Consider the following 25,001-nt stretch of genomic DNA (forward strand, 5'->3'; position numbering starts at 1 on the left):
GGGTATCTTTAGTGGTGTTATATTGAAGTTTAACTTTGCCTTTTGCCAAGCACCTTTTCATGAATGTATGAGCCGTTTGAATGTCCTCATTTTTGGAAAGTGCCTGTTTAAGAGTCTGTCTCACCTTTAAAAAAATCAGGCTTTCTCTTTTCTCCTTATTGATTGCTAAGAATTTTCTATATTCTCTGGCTAGGGGTCCTTTCACAATCTGGAAATAACCTGTATGCAGTACTTAAGAAAATGTTACAGTGAGAAGAATGCAGTTTTGACGCCTCCCCACTTAGTTTACAGATTAAGAGAACAAAAGGTTTAAAGATTTTTCTTATTGTATAGTTTCCCAATGTTCATTAAAAAAAAAAAAAACCCAAGATATTTTTCTTCATAAACACACTTAAATTATTTCTACATTTATTATTATCTATTTTAATATTTTGTGCTAGTCCTTAATGTAAGTGTTGTAAACAAGCTTGCCTTCAGGTTATTAGGTCTTGTGGTGGAATGATTTTTTTTTTTAAATTTATATATTTATTTATTTAACTGATAGAGAGCACACAGGCACATGTACAAGCAGGCTCGATCCCAGGGACCCAAGATCAGGATCTGAGCTGAAGGCAGACCCTTAACCATTTGAACCACCCAGGTGCCCCCAAAAGATTCCTCCATTAGAGAAGCCCCATGATTCTGGACTCCGCACATGATGTCACCAACACAGGAGTCTTTTTTTAGTAGGTGTTCATTTTGGTGACTTGGTCAAGAACTTTTCTTTGCCCTTTGATATGACCTCTGTTTATGGTGCTGATAGTTTTGTAAAACAATGAAAGTCTTTTAAATTCCATTCTCTTGGAGCTCTTCAAGCTGCAGAATTTTATATATATATAATATATATAAATATGTTATATAATTTTTAATATTTATTTTTAAATATTTAAATTAATTTTTAAAACATTTAAAATATTAAATAAAATATAAATATATTTAAAATATAAAATATTTTAAAGTATTTAAAAATTAAAATTAAAAATTAATTAAAATTTAAAAATCAAAAATAAAAATTAATAAAAATAAAAATTAAATTAAAAAATTAAATATTGGGCACCTCGGTGGCTCAGTGGGTTGAGCCACTGCCTTCGGCTCTGGTCATGATCTCGGGGTCCTGGGATTGAGTCCCACATCGGGCTCTCTGCTCAGCAGGGGATCTGCTTCCCTTCCTCTCTCTCTGCCTGCCTCTCTGCCTACTTGTGATCTCTCTGTTAAATAAATAAATTAAAAAAAATTAAATATTTAAAATATTAAAAAATATTTTAATAATATTTTAAACATTTAATAATAAAAATATATAATTCAAAAATATATTTATATAAAATAATTTATATAATTTATATTTATATATAAATATGTATTTATATATATTTTATATATTTATATATATGTATGTTTGTTTTTTTAGTTCATGTCTTTTATTATTAACTCATATACAATTGTTTGTCTTCTGGTTTGTCGAAGCAATACTTCAGACAACATTTGCCACAATAATGTCTGTCCAGCTGGCCAGCCATAAAAACTCCAGCACCATACTCAGTCTGAAGGGCACTCTGACGAAGGCGACGGATTTTTCCATTCTCATCCACCTTATTGTATTTCAGGATGGCCAATTTAACCTTCTTTCTCTTATTCTAGGGAGTGGTATAAGACTTCCTCTTCCTTTTCTTAGCACCAGCACAAAATGAAGAGCAGACTCCTTTTGAGCATTGTAACCAGGCAGAGTATGTCCATCTTCCAATAGCTTGCCAGCAAAGATCGGTCTCTGCTGATCAGGAGGAATTCCTTCCTTATCCTGAATCTTGGCCTTCACATCTTCTATTGTATCTAAGGGTTCAACCTTGAGAGTGATGGTCTTCCCTGTAAGGGTTTTCACGAAAATCTGCTTCTTGGTGGTGGTTCCACCGCAGATCGCAGATTGGAAAGAAAAGCCTGTAGAATTATATTCTCACCAGATTATAGATTCATCTTTCAGTCTTCACCATTTAATTTTAGAAATGGAAGCACCATAACTTGAGGTAGTAAATAGTAAGTAAAATTTTAATATGTTCAAATATATATTATTTGTTTTAATAGATACGAAGTCACTGTAAGACGTACAACTGTCATTATAGTGAATACGTGCAGTGAGATAGGTGGTAATGAATGACTTAGTTATTGCCCAAATCTCTACGGCTCTTAGAAATTGGCAAGTAGTAAAAGAGTATGCATCAAAGTAGCTCACTTCTTAGGGCATGCATTAGCTAACCGGACTCAACACAGCGAAAGCTGTGGAGCTCTTTGTAGAGTGTTACGGACTTTTGTGATTCTGGGAAGACATTACAGTCTTTCAAGAGGCATTTTATTCTAGTCCCTTCCGTGGTGTTGGCTTGAGCATTAGGCCGCTCACCAATCTAAAGTGCGAAATCTTACACTAGGAGGGGTAATTTTGGATAGGAACCGTACCTCTTAAAAGGAGGGAAAAGGGGACCAGTAATTCACTGATAGTTTGTATTAGACTTTTCATACTATAAAAAGGCGTATGGAATATTTTTTGTGAGCATTTTTATTAAATACAGATTGGGGAAACTGAATCAGAGCTGGTAGTGTTTCCCAGGATGAGTTTTGTAGAATATTCTATAGAATGTTACTAAATGTTATGCGAAATTAAAAACAAACCAAAAAACAAAACTTTCTGGTCATGTAGCTTTGGAAAGCACTAGATAAAATAAAGTTGAAGAGTTTTTGTTTTTCTAACTTTGTTGAGATATAGTTGACAATAGAGTATTGTGTGAGGTCTACAACATGCTGCTTTGAAACCCATATACTGCAGCGTGATTACCACCATAGTGCCAGCTAATACCTTGATTATATCACATAGGTACCATTTCTGTTTTGTCATGAAAACACTTAAGATTGATCTACTTGGGTTTTTTCTTTTAAAGCAACTTGTACTATATTGTACAGTGTTGTTACCACACACGATTACAATGCTGTGTTTTCAATCCACAGAACTTACTCATCTTGTAGGGTTTGTTTTTGTTTTTAATGGCAGGAATTCTTGAAGCCTTCAATTTGTCAGTGTACCTTATAATTCTCTAGGATGAGGAAGGGGGAAGTGAGGCGGCAATAATACGCAGCATTTCTTGAACCTCTGTGGCCATGGAGTCATGTTTTAGAGAGTGCCTCAGGAACTTGGTGTGCCACAGTACCTTTTGGTGAAACTGGTTTGGCTGAAATCATTTTACAGATAAAAAACTAAGGCCCCAATAATTGAAGGTACTCACTCAAGTGGATGAATCTAGTGAGATTCCAGATCGACTCTTAGATCATTGTTCTTTCTTTCTGTTGACAAAAGAAGGGCATTTAGTGGCTTAAGGGACATAGATTTAAATACATTAGGATGTAAGTATGATTTTCTTTGTCATCTTTTAAGATTTATTGAAGCTTAATGGCTAGTCCAAGGGCTCTAGGTTTAACCAAATAAGCCAGTGCAAGTGTTACTCCCCTCAGCCGCTTGCCGGCTGGTGGATTACAGAGCAACTCTAGAAAGGAAGTTAAGGATTGCTTGAATCTGTTCTGTTTTCTCCCCCCACTAAAGTCAGGGTAAACAGGATCTTTGTCCTCAGACCTTAGCTGTCACTGCCTGCTAAGTACAGATTTAATTCCATTCTCTGGATGACTTGTTAAATGGGTGTTAGCTATGTAGGCTGCTTTTGAAGGTTTTGTTTTTCTGCAGTGAAATGAAATAATAAAACTCTTTTCTTCTGTAGAATCAGATTAATGTCTAAGAGTTGGAGATTCACGAGAAACACATTCTTAACAAAACTTAGTTCCTGCACTGCCTTAAAACAGTCAGTTTCCAAATACAGTACCGAATATGTACCAGCGGTTGTGGGAGAATGGAAAGGGAGCCTCAATTAACTTAATTTAGACTCTTAACTGAATCAAAACTGCCAAATTCCTGGGAGGAAAACTTAGCATCTTACATGGAGGTATGATAAAGGTTTTAAATAAAGATTTTGTTAGGTTATAGCCTTAAGTCGTTAGACTTGTCCCCTGACAGTTTGTAAGTGCCATGTGCCGGGGTGAAAGCTCAAGGAAGCAGTAGCAGCGGCGGTATTTGGTTAATGCGGGGACACTTGGGGTAATCGGTGTGAACAGTTACGTGAAAGACTTGAACTCCACTTTGACAAGTAGGCATAACTCTTTGATTTAGGAAAAAAAAAAAAATTTATGCCTTATAAAAATTTGCTGTTTAATGTTTCCTTTTTTGTTAAAATATAGGATTTAACATGGTTCCTTATTAAAAAGAAAAGGCATTTCAGGAATATAGTAGCTTATATTACTTACATGTTGAATGTTTTCTACTGCAAAGATAAATGGTCGATCATAGTTTTGCCAGGCTGTTTTGACAAAACCAGTGGTGTGCATTCTTCTCTCCTTCTGGCCTCCTTCCCCTCCCCTCCTCTCCCCCTCCAGTCCCCCCTAGCCCCCCCCCCACCCCCCACATAACTGGCATGGTTAATAACAAGTCTTGGAAAAAGAAAGAACTTCCTGATCATAACTGACAGGAAGTTTAGCTACAATTTTGTGCTTGGAAAACGGTTGAGAAAATTTTGGTAAGCGCTAAGTGCTTTTCTGGAAGGAATGAGAGGGTGTTACGACGTAGGCTACGGATGGAGCTGGAGGTGGTAAGAATACTTAAGAGAAGCAAGGTCAGTAAGGAGTGTGGAACACGAGAACTGATCTGGGTCTATCCTTTTTCCAATTTTAGAGGCCTGAAAGGTTTTTTAAAATAGTACTGATACCCTTTATGCCTGAATGCTAAATACGGAACGTACTTCTTCTTATTTAAAAAAAAATTCAGGAGCGTCTGCGTGGCTCAGTCTGTGAAGCGTCTGCCTTCCTCAGGTCATGATCCCAGGGTCCTGGGATCCAGCTCAGGAGGGAGCCTACTTCTCCCTCTCTCTGCTGCTCCCCCTGCTTATGCTCTCTTGCTTTCTATCAAAAAAATAAAATCTTTTTTAAAAATTCAAGAGTAGATGAGATAATTGATGGCATTTTTATGAATTTTAGCAAGTGAGTCCAGGTAATAATGTTACTGATTTTGTAACGAGAAACCTGTTTGCGTTTGAAAAGCCAGATGTCGAGGAGGTTGTTCCTATTTTCAGCTGTATTAAATCAACATGTCTTAGAAGTAGTCTTTAAAATAGATAAAATAAGATAGATAAAATAGATAAAAACTGTGGCTATATTTATTTTCAGTTGTTTCTAGAATGATGAAGTATATTCCTGTCTGTAAAATCAGTAAGATGTTTTGTAAACATATTAAGTTCTTTAGTTTCTCAACATTTTGCCTAAATATCTAAAATAGGATCTTTCCCTTAAACTTACTAACTTAACTATGCCCATAACATATTTTTTAAGTAGCCATATTAGTATAACTATGTTAGAAAAGTGGTGTTAATGTGGACTATAGACTGTGGCCATACTCTTTTTTGTTGTAACAGCATCATTGAGCCATTTTTATACTGATCAGACATTCTGATGGTATCTCTTAAAAGGCATCTATTTCTACTGTCAGAGTGTATGTACAAATATATTTTGTAATTAATTTGCTTTTTTATAGTTCTTTTTCAAAGTATTACCATTTGTGTTGAATATAATATGTGTCATTTCACAATGAAAATTTACTAACTAATTAACTGAAGGGAACTAGCCGTGGGTTTTCTGGTGTACTAATCGAGAAATAGCATTTTTTGACTTTTTCATGTCCTTTGAGTAGGAGAGTGAATGTGCACCTTGTGATATGTTATTCTGTTTTTACTGGTTTGGGAATTGAGAACTTCTACTATGTACTTCATGTTTTGGCAGCTTCAAGCAGCATAGAAATTTTTAGGTCTATTTTGAAAAAGCCGTGATAGGAATGTTATATGCACATGTGACAAAGGTGTGTGTCAGTTACTGGATCCACAGGGAGACCCTCATTTTCTTGGAGAGTAATTATGTGTTTCTTTTGATTGTTATTTAAAGTCAAGTGACTTCCATCCTGACATATCAGTTACTACTGAACCAGAACTACTTCTAAGTCCTAAAGTATAATGCGTACCACGTCAGTAATATGCACATAATGGCCAGAAACCGGGCAAGAGCCTATTTCTCATTTTGAGATAAAAATTCTCCATACCTCATTTTTCTCCACTGTTAAAACTGGCTAGTCTTTCAGTTCTTTCTCTTTTGTCCTGGGAGGAAGGGTAGGGATAGTCTTGTGTTGGACTACTGTGAAAATAATCCAAGATCACAAGGTTGCCCTTTAAATTTCAACAGAATTAATTTGTTACATATCAGCATTATGAAAACTTAAAATTTTGGTATATCTTGCACTTTCAGAAAGTTCTCTTAACAGTTAATATAATCAAATTGTATATTGATATTTAAATTAAGAGAAAGGTTACTTAAGTAACGGGACCTGAATGATAGTAGTTAATTACATGGCTTTGGTGTGCACTAGTAACATTTTACAAATATATTTGCTTTAGCTTTGTGGGGAGGAAGTGTCTGATATACTTTTTAAACTTTATTATAGAAAACTAGAAATATTCACAAAGTATAAAGAGTTCTGTAATGAATCTGCATATATTCATCTCTTGTCCTCACCAGTTTAATATAATGGCAAGTCTTATTTGATCTACACACTATCCTACAATAGTTCCCTCCTGACAGCCCCCAGTGATTTTGAAGGAAATCCCAGGCATCATGTAATTTCATTGAGAAATATTTCAATGTGTATCTCTAAAAGAGAATCAAGTTATTTGTATTCCCTGTGAGTACTAGCTAGCTTTGTTGTGGAGAGGAAGTTCAAGAGTGCTTGGAAACAAGCCTGTTACTGCATTTTATTGTAGTCATTTTGCATTTAGAAAGATCAAGAGTTTATACTATGGGTATTTTACTACTCCAGTAACTCTCAAAGGATTTGAAATGTTGATTTTATAAATAACAGCTAAAAAACATTGTGAATTATCATCACGACTGTCTGCGGAGTCACGTGACAGTCCTCACTCCAGAGCTGAGCTGGGGTTTGCTTTGTCATTTGTTCCTGGCTCCTCCCTGCCCCGCCAAAATGGATGTTTCTTTATTTAAATGCTGAGCAATGGCATGTATAACACTTAGTTTCAGATGAAATTCTGTAAGCCTTGACATGTGTCCGAGAAAGAGCTAGGAGAGAGAGCAAGGAGGCATGTGTGCAGAGAGAGAATGGGGTGAGCGCTGTGGCCGGGCCCCAGCGTGGGCGGCCTCTCCTCCTTTCCCTCTCGCTCCCCAGCCTCCTTGCCTGGTCTTGACTTTTTATTTCTTTTCTTGGTTCCCCTTTGGTTTCTATCTTTGCCTTCTCTTGGCCTTGACTTAATTTTGCCTGTGGCATTCATTGTCAGGAAGATTGCTGTGGAGGATGTGATATTATGTAGGGGTTGTAAGATGAAACCTTAACAAAGGAAAGCTTTTAAGAATAATTTGTTGGGCTTTAATTCATTTTTTATACAGATTTTATTTAATTCAAATAGCTGGATACCAACTTTGGGATAGATTGAACTTTTCTATACTCTGTGGATGAACTACACAATATATCAAAAATGTTAATTTTGCAGACTTTAAAGTTTACTTTAGATGCTGTTATTGAAAAGATATGTAATAATAATTTTTCCTTTTTTTTGTTGTCTTTTGCTGCGCATTTCTTGGATGAAACTGATCCTGATATTCAAACGTGACTCTGCAGTTTACAAGGTTCCTTTGCAGCTCCCCTCTGGAGGTAAGAGTTTACTCCCTAACCTTAATGCTAGGGTCACTAATGGAACATCACTACTGGCATGTTTTGTTAGGCACTTATTTGGTAATTTAGAGGTGATCATTTTGTTTTAACGCATACTCTTCAATAATGGTAATGAGATGAATACGGACTTTTTTTAGAATAAGAAATCCTGTAAGTTACAGAACTGCTCACCTTCATAACAGGTCGTTGTTTCTTTTAAGGACATTTTCTTTTTTTAAGTAAACTGAAATCAGTCTTGCATTGTAAAGAGCCTTATTGTATCTGTTTCGTAACGTAACTGTTGACGCTAGCCAAATCGTCTTAACTGCCCTGGCATTAACTGAGAGCTGGAGGAGTTGTGGGGGGGGCGTCGGGGAGGGGTGCTATTGTCAGGCAAGTTTTTGTTGGTTTGAGAGCTCTTTTTCAAACCCCGGAATTGATAAGGGAAGAACAAAGGACTTACCTGTCACTGAGCCTTTTTTAAACGCAGGCTTGCTCCCTTCCTGTGTCTCCCTCCCCAACTTCTCTCCGGTCCTTCCCTCCCCCCTTCCCAGTGCACTGCCACCTTGAGTCCTCATACTCGTTCTGCAGTGTAGAGCTGGGTTTCCAGTGATAACACTGTGGTATAAAGATATTTAGGAAAAACACCTGACCTGTGCGTGGACACAAGATGGGTAAGGCTTGGAGGAAGGAGGAGGACGGAGGAGGCAGCAGAGTGTGTGCGAGATGCTTGATCTCAGAAGCAAAGCTGGGTTTCAGAGCGTTCCTTCCCTTACTGGCCACACCGGGCAAATAGCAACTTCCCTGTGCCTGGATTTTCTTATCCTTAAAAACGCAGATGATAATTCCTACCTGTCCAATGAAGGTCAACATAGCAGCATTTTTTTTAAAAGATTTTATTTATTTGACAGAGAGAGAGATTACGCAGAGAGGCATTGGGCGGGGGGGTGGGGGGAAGCAGGCTCCCCGTGGAGCAGAAAGCCCAATGCGGGGCTTGATACCAGGACCCTGGGATCATGACCTGAGCCGAAGGCAGAGGCTTTAACCCACTAAGCCACCCAGGCGCCTCCTTAGCAGCATTTTTAAAGTGCTACTCAGGGACACCTGGGTAGCTGAGGCTCAGGTCTTGATCCCAGGGTCATGAGTTCAAGTGAGTTTAGTAAATCAAGTGCTACTCAAACCTTAGCAATATTTCGTATTTTTCTCTTGGGCTGCACTGCAGCCGCACACAGTAAGATGCTCTTCTCTGCCTTCCCTTGGTTCTTCCTTCTGCTTCTGTTTATATTGCCTTTAGGTTCCCTTCCCCGTTCCCAGCTTGTCCAAATCCTGTCCGTCTTCAGGTTGAGCCTACACGCTTTGTCCACTGTCCGGCCCTTCTCTGCCTCTACACAGAGAGGCAATTGTTCCCTTTTCTGCTTCTGTGACACTGTGTTCACGAAATTCCTGAAGCATTATGGGTATACAGTGTAGCCCAGTCTGGCACATTCAGTACTCTTAGAGACCAGTTTGATGATCGCCAGGGGAAACTGACGAGGCCAGAGAGTGCCATCCAGGTTTGGTTACATTTTCTAAATAATCCAGCATCAAGGGGGAAACAAAGCTCTGTTTGGACAGACTATGGGCTTTGAAATGTCGGCTCATGAGCAAGTCATTTCATCTTTTAGTTAATCTAAAAATGGAAATGGTGATATTTTATGGTTATTAAAACAAAATGAAATAGTGTGTGACAAACACTGAGCATAATGCCTGTCACATAGAATTTTAAATAAAGTTTATTGCAAGAACAATAAAAAAAGCAAACCATAAGAAATTTGAAGACAGTAGAAATTATATAATTTACTCTTTAGTTGATGAAGCATTTTTATAAGTATAGTAAGATGGGAAGTATCACAGAGGAAAGGATTGAGAAGTAAGATTTGCTTCTGTTAAAAATCCGTAATTTTGGGGGTGCCTGGGTGGCTCAGTTGTTAAGTGCCTGCCTTCAGCTCAGGTCATGATCCTGGAGTCCTGGGATCGAGCCCCACGTCTGGCTCCCTGCTCAGCGGGAAGCCTGCTTCTCCCTCTCACTCCCCCTGCAGTGTTATCCCTCTCTCCCTGTGTCTTTCTCTGTCAAATAAATTTAAAAATCTTAAAAAAAAAAATCCTTAATTTTGTTCATTAAAACGTATATAGATAGAAGGCAGTTTGGGGAAGGTGTGATAAGGTTATTACACTTAATGATCTCCTGGAATCAATTTTAAAATGTACTACTTTATTTCCCATAACTTTTGGTTGTATTTTATGAGATAGTGTGGTGAAATACCAATGGTAATAAATGTTTTAAGAGTTTAACCTTGTAAGTAATCAAAGAAGTATAGTTTAAAAGAACAGTGATAAATGCTTGCTTACCTATTTAGATAGCTTTTTTTTTCCTAATGAATGCTTAGGAAGATCGATAGGATGGAATGTTTTTAAACTTTGTCTTTTAGAGAAATCACTTTGGTCATCTGTATAAATTCATATCTGTGGGATGTGTGCCTCAGTAATTCTAGGCTAAGAATCACTGCCTGAGAAATAATGAGAAGTGGGGACAAAACTTGCATAAATGTTTATTATAGCATGACTTGTAATGGCAAAAAAAATTATAAACAGTCTAAATGTCCAGCAGTAGGAGAAGGTCAAGTAAATAATGGTACAGACAGCCATATTACGGATAGAATCGACAGCCATTAAAATGGGGATTATGCATATACATATTCATGAGTGTTGATGAACAAAACAGTGATAGAAGTAGGATGTAAAGTTATACCTGTAAATCTCATTTTAAATATAATTTAAGCATACAGAAATTAGTTACAAAGAAGACATACAAGATGTTAAATTTTTTGATCCTTTGCTTTTCCATGAAGGGGCCACAATGGGGAGACGAGAAACCTTGGTAGGTTTTTAGCGGTGGCTTTTGTCATCAGTGTTTGGGAAGTACATCAGGCAGGTTTGATTGATGTGCAAACAGGATCTAGTTTTGTAGGAAAAAGGTGGGTGGGGAGAAATTGCAGGAGCTTAGGTGAAGAGAATGCCGCTTAAGGTCTCAGGTTGGACTCTGATTTCAGCAAGAGCTCTGAGGGGAAACCAGGAAGAATGGGTTTGAGCAGAAGACATTTAGGCTGGATTGGTTTACCTGGACATGGCGTGAGTAAGGAGGCTGGGAGCTTGCTGTCCGCGGCACTCCTGGGGCAAATATCCTTCTAAATAGACCTCACCTATAGACTTTTCTCAAATGTAAGCCCAGTGAGAGAGGACCCTGTTTTTCTTGTTTCGTCTGTGTGTCTGGTTTTAGTATAGTAAATAGTACAGTGGAGGCTGTGGGTAAATATTTGTTGAATGAATGGATGGATGAATGAATGACTGAGCTGGGTGAGGCTGAGGCTGCAGAGAACAGGGTTTTACCCATAATTTGGCAGCGGTCAGCTAAAAACACACAAGGCCTGATATTTGTGTTTCGATATGGTTAACAGTCTTTCTAGCAAGATTGTAGCTACTTAAGATCAGGATCTTCATCTTTTTTCGTCTTTGGACGCTCTCAGGTATAGATAGGACTTGGAGTTTACCAACTGTACAGCTAGAGTTATACCGAACAGATATATTTTTTTAAATTATATCTGGCTAAATATTGAGAATCTATGTGCAAAAGCTTTTCTCTTTGGTGAAAAGTAGAGGGAAAGTATGATCAAATTTTAGTGATAGTTTCTGTCAATTTCTGTCTGATCTGCTTTCTCCACTTAATGATCTGGAGTTGTGTTTTACCTTGTTTAAATATCTCTTTTCTTACTGAGCTTATGGACTTGGGAAAGGAAAAAAAAAAAGTCAAAATTACAGATGACCAGTGTGCTTTTCTTTACTTGAAGTATTTGGGATATACTTTGAGGGCTTTCTGTTGGAATTTTGCAGGGGCTTCCTGATGACCTAGTTAGTTAGTGGCTGCTACCCCAAATTTTCAACAGCACTGAGCTCGGGATTCTGTTCCTTTGCCACCTCACAGAGCCTGAAAGCCAAAGTAAAGCCAAAGCAGGAGAGTGTTAGGAGTCCCAAATGCTTAATTTGCCATTGCGCTCATGTTTTAGCTGGAGAAGGAAAGTTTCACATATGGTAAATACCAAAACACCTTCCCTAATTTTGATTAAAAGAAAAATCTGGTAGAGACCATAAAATACATGAGTCTTGCAGTAGAAAATGAAGACTACTTTAAACTTCACTTTGTCCACAAAACTAGTACAAATGAGCCATGCCCCTTTGTTGTAAGTCCTAAACAGTTAACTGCCACATGAATCTAACGAAATTGTCAGGTTATAGTAATTACATCAGTAACTTGATCTGCTGTCATTTGAATGGAGCCATGTGTGGAGAGTCAGTTACTTCCCTCTGTGGGGCTGACCCTTTTACATTCCTGTAAGCTGAAGACTAATAGAGCTCATTAAGCTTTATGGGAAAAGAGCTTTTATCACCTCGTCAAGTCAGGCAACATATTTCCATTATATTCCTAATTTCATGTGGCTCTGTGGTTGCTGATGTGCACTCCCCTACTAGGTTCACATCGGCCCTCTTCCTTACAGACATTTTTATTGACATTTCTAAGTCTGAATTACATTTTGTGTGGCACCACCTACAGATGTCTTCAATTAAATGTAGGTAAATAAAGGGGATTATATATCAGAGGCTAAAAGATTCTTGAAATTCTCTTCCGAATCAGACTTTGCCAGCCAGTCCAGTAGGGTGCAGTCTTGTCGGCATTTCGGAGGCGGAGAGCGACAGGAGAGATGTTTGTAGGACATTTCACCATGTGTGAATGTAGGTGGCTTAGGTTCTGTTAAGGTATGTCCTTAGGTTCTGTTAAGGTATGTCCTTCCGATTTCATTTCAAATCAATTACAGTCTTCATTTAGTAGGTATCATAGTCACTTACTGAGATGTTAGCACCTGTAGTGGATGGGTGCAATGCTAAGCTCTTTGCTTATGTTGTTTTAATTCTCATAGAGCGTCTGTGAGGTAGATATTCCCAGGTTTGTTCTAAGGAAAATTGAGCCCGGAGAGGTACATTGGTTGAGCACAACATCACAGCTGTTGATATGTGGCAATAATAACAAGGTAGAAAGGAGAAAATGAAATAATCTATAAGATTTTTTTTTTAAGTTTTAATTTTCATTCTAATCAGTTAACACATAGTGTCATATTAGTTTCAGGTGTACAATATAGTGGTTCAGCAGTTCCACACATCACCTGGTGCTCATGATGACAGGTGCCCTCCTTAGTCCCCATCACCTGTTTCACCGTCTCTCCTCCCCACCTCTGGTAATGCTGTAAGATTCTTGCACTATGTGAAGTGGTAAGTTCGAGATGTATTTTGTAAACCAAAGGGCAAGATTTCTCAAGCTTGGCACTACTGACGTTTTGGATCCATTAAATCTTTCTTGTGGGCGCTATCCTGTACATTGTGTCATGCTTTGCAACATCTCTAGCTTCTACCTAAGAGATTCCAGGAGCACCCTCCCCCTGAATTGAAACAAAATGTCTCTAGACTGCCGGATGTCCCAGAGGGGTGAATTGACTCCCTCTTGAAAACCACTGCCCTAGAGCAGTCTTAGAAACAAAGAGATCCAGTTGATAAGCCAGTCGTGAAAATAAGGGCCAGGATAGCTTGTTTTCAGTCTCAGGAGAGGCAGAAAGGAGGAGAGGTGAACAAAGAAAAGGGAGACGGACAGCAAACAGCAGGAAGCCCAGCCCTGCTGATTGCACTCAGTATAAATGATCGGAACCGGGACTCTGCTGTCGACATGTTCCGTATCTACACTGTCCCAAGCACATGCATAGCTAGTGGTCGTACGTAGATACTGAGCTTTTTAGGATCTGAATTTAAAATTTTAAGATTTTAGTGAACTTACGAAGCCGCATATGGCCAGTGGCTCTCCTATTGGACAGTACCTATCCGAACACTCTAATTAAAAGTTAGAGATTGTCAGATTAGATTTAAAAAAAAAAAAAAAAAAAAAGGCAAGATCTACCTTAACTGTGCTGACGTGGATCATTTAAAAGTAAAAGGCCAGAGTAAGGCAAACCACGCAAATGCTAATTGTGAAAAAGTTGGAGTGGCTATATATTCTTATCTGACAAAGCAGACTTCAGGGCATGGGCTGGCAACTGAAAGGAAGAGGGACATTTCATAGAGCTAAGAGGTCAGTTCATCATAAAAAAACGCAGTAATCCAAAGCGTGAGACAGTCATAGAGCCCAGGAACACCTGGAGCAAAAGCCAGCGGAACTGAAAGGGGAAGGAGTCCAGTCCACAGTGGAAGGTGGAGACTCTAGGACGACTTTCTCCATAGTTGGCAGAAGAATTAGAAATTAGGAGGACTACAGAAGATGTGAACAATACTATCACACAATTTTACTTCATTGACCTCTGCTGAACACTGTACCCAACAGTGACAAATGACATATTTTTTCAAATACACAGGGAACATTCACTAAGATCAGATGCTGTACCATTATACAGAGCTCAGTAACAGAAAGGATCAAAATCATCCCTGATCACAACGGAATTGTTAGACTCGATAATAGAAAGAACTCATAGCTCAGTAGTAATAAGACAATGTAGTTTAAAAATGGGCAAAAGACTTGATTATGTATTTCACCAGAGAAAACATACAGTTGGTTAATAAGCTCATGAAAAGATGCTCACCGTCCATTAGGGAAATGTAGATTAAAACCACAATGAGATACCACCACAAACCCCGGAGAATGGCTGTAATCAAAAGACAGTAACAGGTGTTGGCAAGATGTGGAGAAATTGGCAACCTTAGTCACTGCGGGGACGTTTAAGATGGTATAGCCATGGTTTTGCATTTCTTCAAAATATTAAAGACAGGGTTACTGTTTGACCCCAAAATACAGGAATATCCAAGCAAAATGAAAAATAGACGTCCAAAGACTTGGATGTGAATGTTCATAGTAACATTATTCATAATGGCCAGAAGCTGGGAACAATTGAAATGTCCGTCAGCTGGTGAGTGGATAAACGTCTGTGTGTACAGCGGAGTACTGTTCGGCTATAACGGGCACCAGTTGTGATATAGGTTACAATGTGGGTGAACCTTGAAAACATTACGCAAAAGAAGCCAGACACAGGGGGCTACATACTGTGTTTCAGTTTTAATGAATTACTCAAAAAAGGGACATTTAGAGAGACGGAAAGCAGATGAGTGTAATTATAGGTAGGAGTGAAGGATTAAGTACATACATAGGGGGCTCCTAGGAGCTTTGGAGATGATAGAGATAATCCCAAATTTGATTGTGGTGGTGATTCCACAATTCTATAAATTTGCTAAAAATCACAAAATTAACGCTTAAAATGGGTGAGTTTTTATCATATGTAACTAAAGCTGGGGGGAAAAAGGCATATATCATTTCTTCATCCTTTAATATTCTAAAATGTAGAAAAGATCTGATTCAACTTGGTATCTTACTTCCTTACTAACCCCTAGTTGTGGTGTAGTGTTTGCAGATTTAGTATGCCCCAAGATAGTGTTATATATTGAAATAGATGTGTTTGAAGGAATATTAGCTATTTGTTAATACTCTTAATTTTAAGTGTTGGCCATTAGTGTATTTTGATAGTTTGTAAAACCATCTTTCCCACTTTTTTTTTTTTTTAAAGATTTTATTTATTTATTTGACAGACAGAGATCACAAGTAGGCAGAGAGGCAGGCAGAGATAGAGAGAGAGAGAGGGAAGCAGGCTTCCCGCAGAGCAGAGAGCCCGATGCGGGGCTCGATCCCAGGACCCTGAGATCATGACCCGAGCCGAAGGCAGCAGCCCAAACCACTGAGAGGCGCCCCATTTCCCACCTTTTTTTTGAAGTTGAGAGCGACTTCTCACTTGGAGTTCTGTGGCAGCCTGAAATAATGTGGGCATCTGGGTGCCTCTGTGTACACTGACTGCGATCTGCATGTCTGCGTCCACTGACTGCGATCTGCATGTCTGTCTGTGTCCACTGACTGCGATCTGCATGTCTGTGTCCACTGACTGCGATCTGCATGTCTGTCTGTGTACACTGACTGCGATCTGCATGTCTGCATCCACTGACTGCGATCTGCATGTCTGTCTGTGTACACTGACTGCGATCTGCATGTCTGCATACACTGACTGTGATCTGCATGTCTGCGTACACTGACTGCGATCTGCATGTCTGCGTACACTGACTGCGATCTGCATGTCTGTGTACACTGACTGCGATCTGCATGTCTGTCTGTGTACACTGACTGCGATCTGCATGTCTGTCTGTGTACACTGACTGCGATCTGCATGTAGTAGCAGGAAAAAAAGGACCATTAAAAACCTAACCATCTCTTTAATCTGCAAGCAAATGAAGTATCATTGCTTGGGGTGGCTCTGGTAGGTATCAGGATACCTTCGGTGGCCAGAATTTGGAAGAGGGAATGGCTGTTACCAAGGTGGGTTCTGTAGAGTTGAAGGGAGCTCGCAGAGGTAGTAGTCAAGGGGTGACGTGGAGAAGATTGAGCTGTTAAACTTGGAGGGGGAGTTAAAGCCGTTTTACCAAACAAGGAGGGTGCTGTGGATCTGACAGCCCGGGAGCTATGAGAGAAGCCAGGAAGAGGGTTCAGCTGGGTGACTTAGACGAGCTTTCATCTGCTGTCTGGTCTGGGGCCTGGGAGCTCCAGCTGTGCGAAGAGAGCCAGGACCAGGGCAGACAGAGGTATTGACCGAGGGCTAAATCTCAGAGAATGGTTGTCAGGCTGCTGTTGGTACTGAATAATTTAAAAAGGAAAGCTAGGCTGTGCCTACCGATAAAAGGGAGTTCAAGTGAGAGGTGCTGTTTTTTCTAGCTAACGTGGGTTGGGGAAGAGTCCTGTAGTTTTCAGGCTGGGTCCCATGTGCTGTAGAATCAGGCTGAGTAGTGTTGGGTGGAGGCACCAGTTTAGAATTCAAGAGATAAGATAATCATTGGGATTATCACTTGATTGCTTTCTCATTCCCTTAGGTCTCAAGGGTTTTGGGAGCTTGTGGCTGGGGCGGGATGGCTGCTGAGGCCACTGACAAAGAATCAGTTGAACTAAAGACATTTCCTGTTTGCCCTCTATTTACTTCGGTAAGCAGGGCGTAAGGATCTTTTCTATGGTAGTCGGAAGAGTATTCCCTGGGCTCACACCCAGCAAGTGCTGGTGGAATTCAGCGTGCTTCTGGGTATCGCATGACAGTTGAGCCAATGTTACTTGAAACTTTATGTTTTAGAATGAAATCGTATAAACTGGAAGTCTTTTTCTGGAAACCAGTCTCCTGTGATAAAAATATCAAAATTCTGAGAATAAGAGAAAAAGTACTAGAATAAAAAATCCAGACCTTAAAGAGGAAAAATGCCATAAATTTCCTTGTTGAAGATGTTTCTGGCGTGGAGCTTAGATTAGTTTAGGCTTCTTAAAATCCAAGTCCTTTCCCAGGTACCTTTGTGGATCTGACAGCCCGGGAGCTATGAGAGAAGCCGGGAAGAGGGTTCAGTCTTCGTTTAGCAAGTAGTTACGGTTCTCATCATTACTCCAAGGATCTTTCAACTGTGTTCAAAATTAAGGTCATCTGCCTTGACAGTTTTCATTACCCATTACATGTGCATGAATGCTTCCGAAAATGTTTGAATGGTAAATCCTGGGGTGGATTAGTTTCCATGGGGATGTCAGTCTTGTTTGATGTTTGCAGTCATTCAGTTTTAAATAAAAATATCAGGCTGGGTTGTCACTGGGGGGATGCTTTCCCCCTCTGTAAGAAAGACCAGAAAAACGGGCCACAAATTGAACTGATGTTAAATTTAAGTTTCATTAAGGTAGTTACTCTTGATTCTAAGGTGTTTGTCGTAGTCTTCAATAAACTTTTTAAAAGATTTTATCTATTTATTATTTGAGAGAGAGAGAGAAAGAGAGAATGAATGAGAGAGAGCATTAGAGGAGAGAGGTCAGCGGGAGAAGCAGACTCCCGCTGCTGATGTGGGACTCGATCCTGGGACTTTAGGATCATGACCTGAACCGAAGGCAGTCACTTAACCAACTGAGCCATCCAGGCTCCCATCTTCAATAAATATTGACTAATCTGTAGAATTTGAGGTTTGAGGTTCTGTTACTTTTCCTTGTAAGGTTTTGTGGTGCCTCAGTAGAAGTCTTTTTATTGGATAATTAGGTTTTAAAAATATAAGGAAATGTCAAAGTAAATAGTCAACAGATTAACATTTTAATTTTTTTGTATTCTGCAGTAGAAATGCAAAAATAAGTTCCTTTCTTATTTCTGTCACACTTATTAAACACATTTACTGTAAATCATTCTTCAGTGATTTAAGCTCTGTAAAGTTCAAATTTTTGTCATCACAGTGCTTCTAGTTTAAGTTATGAGTATTAGGGTGGACTATTTTGCTTGCCTTGAAGCATTTCATTTCCTAAGAATTATGTCATTGAGAAATACATTTCTTGATTCATCCTCTGGCTTAGTAAGCTGCTGAAGCCTCTTAATCCATTACATTAAATAGAACATGTTCCTGTATTATGATTGTGTTCTGATGTGAGCCAGCACAGAAGCAGTGTCTGGTGAGAAAAACGCCAATAGTTGAGAATTCCCAAGTTTGGGTCCTTCTTGTTCATCTAAATGGGTCTTGTGACCTTGGACAGGCCCCTTTATCACCCCAACCCTCACTTTTTCACTTTTAAAGTAATTAAGGGTATCTCAAATGAAGAGCTCCCTCAAACTGAGTGATCTTAGCTAACATTTTAACATATTTTGTACAGTTGACTCTTGGGCAACGTGGGTTGAACTGTGGATCCACTAATACGTGGATTTTTGTAATAGAACAGTATTGTAAATATATTTGCTCTTATGATTTTATTAATATTTTCTCCAACATTATTGTAAGAATATAGTATATAATACATATAACAAAACAATTGACTATTTCTTTTATCAGTTATGTTTCCTGTCAATACTAGGCTATTAGTAGTTAAGTTTCAGGGAGTCAAAGATTATTTGTGTGTAAGATACCATCTTCACAGCCATCAGGTTGGCTGTTATCAAAAATATAGCAAACAATAAATGTTGGCATGGATGTGGAGAAGTTGGAATCCTTGTGCATTGCTTGTAGGCATGTAAAATGGTGCAGCCTCTATGGAAATGAGTGGCATTTCCTTAAAAAATTAAAAATTGATTTACCATATGATCCAGCAATTTCTTTTTTAGGTATATACTCATAAAAATTGAAAATTGGGGCTCAAACAGATACTCTGAACCAGTATTCATAGAGGCATTGTTCCCAAGAGCCAAAAGGTAGAAGCAACCCAAGTGTTTATGAACAGATGAAGAGATAAACAAAATGTGGTCTGGGCATCTCGTGGAATATTCCTCAGCCCTAAGAAGAAGGGAGACTCTGACACAGGCTACGACATGGATGGACCTTGAGGACATCATGCTAAGTGAAATAAGTCAGTCACAAAAAGACACACACTATGTGATTCCACTTACCTGAAGTAGTTAGAGTAGGCAAATTCATAGAGACAGAAAGTAGAACAGAGGTTCCAGGGGCTGGGGAAGGTGGAGGGAGGGAGTTACTGTTCAGTGGATACAGAAATACTTGGCAAACTCAAACTCGTAATTTAAAAAAATCTATTCATATATTATACATAATACTAATAAATCTGAGAAAGACATGCTTTTTAATTTATTTTTTCTCTTTTAAGACTTAATAGAGAGGACATGACTGGGGGGAAGAGGGAAGGAGAGGAAGGAGCGGACTCCCCACTGAGCAGGGGCCCCACTTGCGGGCTCCATCCCAGGACCCCGGGATCATGACCTGAGCCAAAGGGAGAAACTTAACCAACTAAGCCATCCAGCCCCCCCTTTTTTCTTTTTAAACCAAAATTATTAAGCCAGTTTGATTTATTTTTAAAATGTTTCTGAGGTAGTACTTTCTGTAAGGAGTTTATTTTCTGTGTATTTGGAGAATATTTGATTTATATAATGTTTATAAGTCAATTTTACAGAGCTCCTCTAATAAGGAAATGTGATGTTATGATCCATTAATACTCTCTGAAGGTAGGAAAATATTTCATATATAATAAGAAATAAAGACTTTTCTGAATCACAAATTCACAGACATAGAGCTCTGAGCTCCAGTTCTGCAACTTGAGCTACAGGTCACATGTAAACACAGAAACTCATGGGTTCAGATCTCAAAGAACTGTTCTCCTTAACTGACTGAGCTCACGGATACACAGGCAAAAAATACCCCTCGTGAACCAGAGTCTATGCCTCTGCCTCCTCTCATTCAACAGAGAATGGATCTACATCATTCACCCAACAGACCATAAACCGAATCTAATCCTGCTGCCACTGAGGGGCTAACTTACTGGTTATCAAACAGAAACAAAAACAAAGGCACAGACTTAGTGGAGAGGGAGAAAAAGACAGAGAAACAGCACAACTGGAGCAGTGGGAATGTCTTCGAGAGTCAAGAAAAGACAGGCTGGGCATCTCAGACCTTGAGGGCCCTTGTGCGTTTCTTAGCTCCAGTAAGTGTTGCTTGAGCTCCTCAGTAGGTCACCTCCAAAACTGCTCAGCTACATTGTCAGGTAGAGAAAAGCCTGATAACCATACATACAGAGCTTGAGCACATTAATTAGTGCCAGTATTAGTAACAGTAAAGCTGGTGCAAGGAACATTTGTGAAAATACAGATACTGAGTTACACACACACACACACACAATTTAATAAGGGGTTGAGATGAGTTTGCTAAGTTGTTTAGAATAATCCAGTCCAGAACTGCACTTAAACCATAAGAGACTCTTAACTCTAGGAAACAAACTGAGGGTTGCTGGAGGGCCGGTGGGTGGGGGGAGGGGGAGGTGACTGCGGGATGGGCATTAAGGAGGGCACGTGATGGAATGAGCAGTGGGTATTCTCTGCGCATGCTGAATCACTAAATTCTATCCCTGAAACTAATGATACACTCTATGGACTATATGTTAACTAAATTGTATCTAGAAATAAATGAGGGGCGCCTGGGTGGCTCAGTGGGTTAAAGCCTCTGCCTTCAGTTTAGGTCAGGGTTGAGCCCCACCTCTGGCTTTCTGCTCAGCAGGGAGCCTGCTTCCCCCTCTCTCTCTGCCTGCCTCTCTGCTACTTTTGATCTCTGTCAAATAAATAAATAAATAAATAAACGGAAAAAGAATACCCATTTTTTTGGCCTTTATCAAATTTCAGGTATCAGTGGTTCTTTTTAACACATACTAACACATACTTAACACATACTTTTTAACACATACTAATAATTCTCCAACCTCAGTCTCTAAAACTCTTGATTATATATTAGTGCATTTTTTATTAAAAATAAAAGAAAAGAGTATGTATCATCCACGAACCCTGTACTGATAGTACCCAGTGTTTTTTCCCATCTTCATCAGTCTGTTTGTGTGCTGTACGCATGTAGAGAGGGGAAATTTTCATCTGGTTGGGATCATACATGGCATTTTATATTGTCTTCACTTGACTTGGAGAAATGTTTATGTTACTAAAAATTCTTGGTAAAAATAGCTTTTATTTATGATGTAATAGTTCCTCATATAAATGTACTGTAATTAGCTTATTTTATCTTACAATTTTGTTTGATTTGTTTCTTTCTCCCAATTTGGAAGTACATAGACGTCATGGTATCGGTGTCATGGACATAGTAGAGCTGATTAAAATTGTTAAGTTAGATGCTAATGAGTTGTTTATTGAGATTATCAACAGAAATGGAGGCAGTTGGTATAGTTTGTTCCTCTCCAATGACCAGCTAATCTTCATCAGCTCAGGGATTCTGATAAAATCGAGGCATTTAGAAGTTTACCTAGTATAAAGTACTGTGTGGCAATTAGAATTGTGTGAATAGGAACATCATAGAAATTCTTCCTAATTCTAAGGCTATAAAAAATAAGTCATGTATGTTACTTAGCAAAATCAACTTTTATATGCTTTATGACAGAGGAAGTGTTGCTTAAAATACAGTGAAAGAAAATATTGTAACTTGTACACGCACTTTCTTTTATTAACGTCATTTAAATGTAGTTGTCTTTGAATTGGAATATAAGTGGTGATTGGAAATAATCATATCAGAATAAGCCTGAATAGACTAATAATTGTGGTACAGGCTTGTTACAGAATTAGCATTATTTAATTTGTTATACCTAACTAAGATAATTGAATATTTTGAAGGCTAAGATCAATAAATTTGTCCCCTATAATGTAAGCTGGGTTGTGAAATATTGACATCCAGCAGGATATCAGATCAGGGTACTCACAGTTTCTGTTATTGTCAGAACGAGCCCTCCAAAAAAGTAATCTAGAAAGACAAAAATATTTCCTGGTGGTGGTGATTGCAGTGCCTATTGGTAGCTAAACCCATCAGGTAATGTTCCCAACTAGTTCAAGGCTACAGTTGTCTTCTTGAGGCGGGGGGTTGTCAGCCAGCAGGGCCTCAAGCTATCTGAGTGTTGTGTCCGTCAATGGAAGTACACGGTTATGGAGTTTTCCTTTTTCTGGACATTTAGAGGATTCTGATTAGAGGAAAGTGTAATGTTCTTTGGTGGATACTCCAATCACCATATATTTTCTCAGAATTGATCCTTAAAGTATTTTAATTTCACATACTTTTGGACCTAACTAGAAACAGGACTGGAGTCTTTCAGGTAGACTGTCATTATATCTACCTATTATAATATAGCTCTGAGCCAGGAAGTGTGTTAAATTGGTGGCCATCTATAGTGAACCGATTGCCAACTAATTAGATGCTAATTAGATGTTAAAAAATCAAATGCAACCAATTCCCAACAAATTAGGAATTGGTTGCATTTGATTTTTTATTAAAGATTTTATTTATTTATTTGACAGAGATCACAAGTAGGCAGAGAGGCAGGCAGAGAGAGAGGGGGAAGCAGGCTCCCCGCTGAGCAAAGAGCCCAATGTGGGGCTTGATTCCAGGACCCTGAGATCATGATCTGAGTTGAAGGCAGAGGCTTAACCCACTGAGCCACCCAGGCATCCACATTTGATTTTTAAATCACTTATACAAGACTACATGATAGGTAGTAACCGTGAGTATTGCTATTTGTATTTTCCAACTTAAATTTGTTTTCTTTACTTCTTAATTATAGACCATATTTTTTCAAATTAGCTTTGAGTTTTCTTTTTTAAGAAATTAAGTAGATTTTGATATCAGAGTGGTTTAGCACATCTTTGTGTTTTTATTTTTGAAATAAATCCCGATGCAGTGCCTGGATGGCTCAGTCAGTTAAGTGTCCAATTAAGCATCTAACTCTTGGTTTCAGCTCAGGTAATGATCTTGGGGTCCTGAGAGCCAGCCCTGCCTCAGCTCCACGCCCAGCGGGGAGTTTGCTGGAGTATGTCTTGCCCTCTTTCCCCCCACCCCCCCAGCTTATGCCTCTCTCCCTTTCTGTCATATTATGTAAATAAATCTTTTTAAACAAAATAAAATCAGTCTGAACTTCAGCTCAGTGTTTCGTGAAACTTAACAAAAGAAAACAATTGCAGAAATAAGTTCTTTCAATACAATGCAGACTTTGAATCAGGTGCTTAAAGTGATTTCCTCTGGGGGCCTCCATGAACTGCTGTTTAAAAAAAATGCAGGACACTAATTGTCTAATTGTAGATTTTGAGTGAACTAGGCGAGGTCTGGGAGAGGTACTTTTGGGTGTCTTGGGAGGACAGTGCAGGTTCTGCTTTCTTAAAGGTCCTGAAGACCTTCCCTGTTCAAAGATAATACTATCTTGGGACCCATGGTTAAGTCTGCCCAACAAATAAATTCTGCCTCTCGTCCCTGGCACATGACTCCCCCTTTGTCTGTTCCTTTGAGTCTTAACAGTGTTTTTTAGGCCTGAATGAGGTACGTGAAGGCAGATGGGTCAGGAGACAAGTGTACTATTAGAGTACATATACACCCATTTGGGGAGCAGTTTAAGTAGAAGCTGAAATTGGCCTATTAATATTGATGCCATTTCTACAGAGCACCTTTGGTGTCCTACTGCAGAGCTCACTCATCCATAAACCTCGCCATTCTTCCCCAGCCTTTAAGATGTTTTTTCTTTTGTCTAGCTAGTGGTGAGCTCTATTAGATTTTTTCCTGTTATCAGCTAAATCCTTGCAGTGGAGGAACTTCTGAGAAATAACTTTGCTTATTAATTCTTTCACATAGCCAGAATGTGCAAAATGCAAGCATGAGAAAGGTAAACTATTAGATATTATTGATCACATCACTGATTTATGGTGAAATTCAGATAGCGGCTATTAATTAGAATAGATGCTGTTCCAGGAGCTACCGGTGTAATCTCACAGGTGTAATCTTTTAGGGTGTGCCATTCAGACCCCTTAAAACGAAAAGCTAAAACTGACCCAGATTTGCTCACAGTCTGCAAGATGCTTTTCTTTGTACATTATCATTTGTTCTTCACAAGGACCTTTGAGGGTGAAGGGAAGTAGGATTCCTGTTTTAAAAATGCTGAGATGGGGGGACACCTGGCCGGCTCAGTCGGTAGAGCACCGGAATCTTGGTCTCAGAGTTGTTGAGTTCAAGCCCCATGTTGGGCATGGAGCCTACTTTTAAAAAATGCAGAAATGGATAGTTTAAAAGTAGTTATTGCCTTGGTAAAGTAAAATAGCCAGGAAGTGTACAGTGAAGTTAGGGCTTATCTCCAGCTACTTTAATTCCAAATCCCGGACTCAAGTCACTGTACGGACCGCCCTTTCTTTTTATAGCTTACAGTTCATAGCCTCCTTCACTACCTGTATTTTTAAAAATTCATTTATGGGAGTGCTCTCAAAAGTGTCCTGCAATTCCTGATGGTCCCTGAAGCCTCCGCAAGGGATCCTTGAGGTCAAAATGATATTTTATTAGCCTTTTTCTCTCTCATTCTCTTATGGGTATATGGGGTGTTTTTCGGAGGCTGCATGGTGACAGCAAATACAGAAGCACGTATGAGATCCAGCTATCCTCTGCCAAACCAGACTATTAAAGAGATTCCAGAAATGGAAATCAGTGCCATTTTTCTCACTAAATATTTGTTTTGTTTTGGAAAATATAGTGGTTATTTTTTAACAAATGTTATTCA

At 39.0% G+C, this 25,001-nt stretch overlaps 1 protein-coding gene and 1 pseudogene across 10 annotated transcripts in view; one reads left to right on the plus strand and one right to left on the minus strand.

Moving 5' to 3' along the window:
- ATE1 (arginyltransferase 1) overlaps positions 1-25,001 on the plus strand; it is a 172,991-nt gene that overhangs the window by 41,005 nt on the left and 106,985 nt on the right. For all 10 annotated transcript variants that reach the window (XM_045068890.1, XM_004751794.3, XM_045068891.1 and 7 more), the window contains one exon: positions 7,793-7,825. In XM_045068890.1, coding sequence (XP_044924825.1) covers positions 7,793-7,825 — 33 coding nt within the window. The remainder of the gene's footprint in view (positions 1-7,792; positions 7,826-25,001) is intronic.
- On the minus strand, positions 1,464-3,041 carry LOC106005683 (annotated as a pseudogene).

The sequence above is a fragment of the Mustela putorius genome, unplaced genomic scaffold, assembly GCF_011764305.1.
Source record: "Mustela putorius furo isolate JIRA1106 unplaced genomic scaffold, ASM1176430v1.1 tig00003909_pilon_pilon_pilon, whole genome shotgun sequence".
In the NCBI taxonomy this organism is placed as follows: domain Eukaryota; kingdom Metazoa; phylum Chordata; class Mammalia; order Carnivora; family Mustelidae; genus Mustela; species Mustela putorius.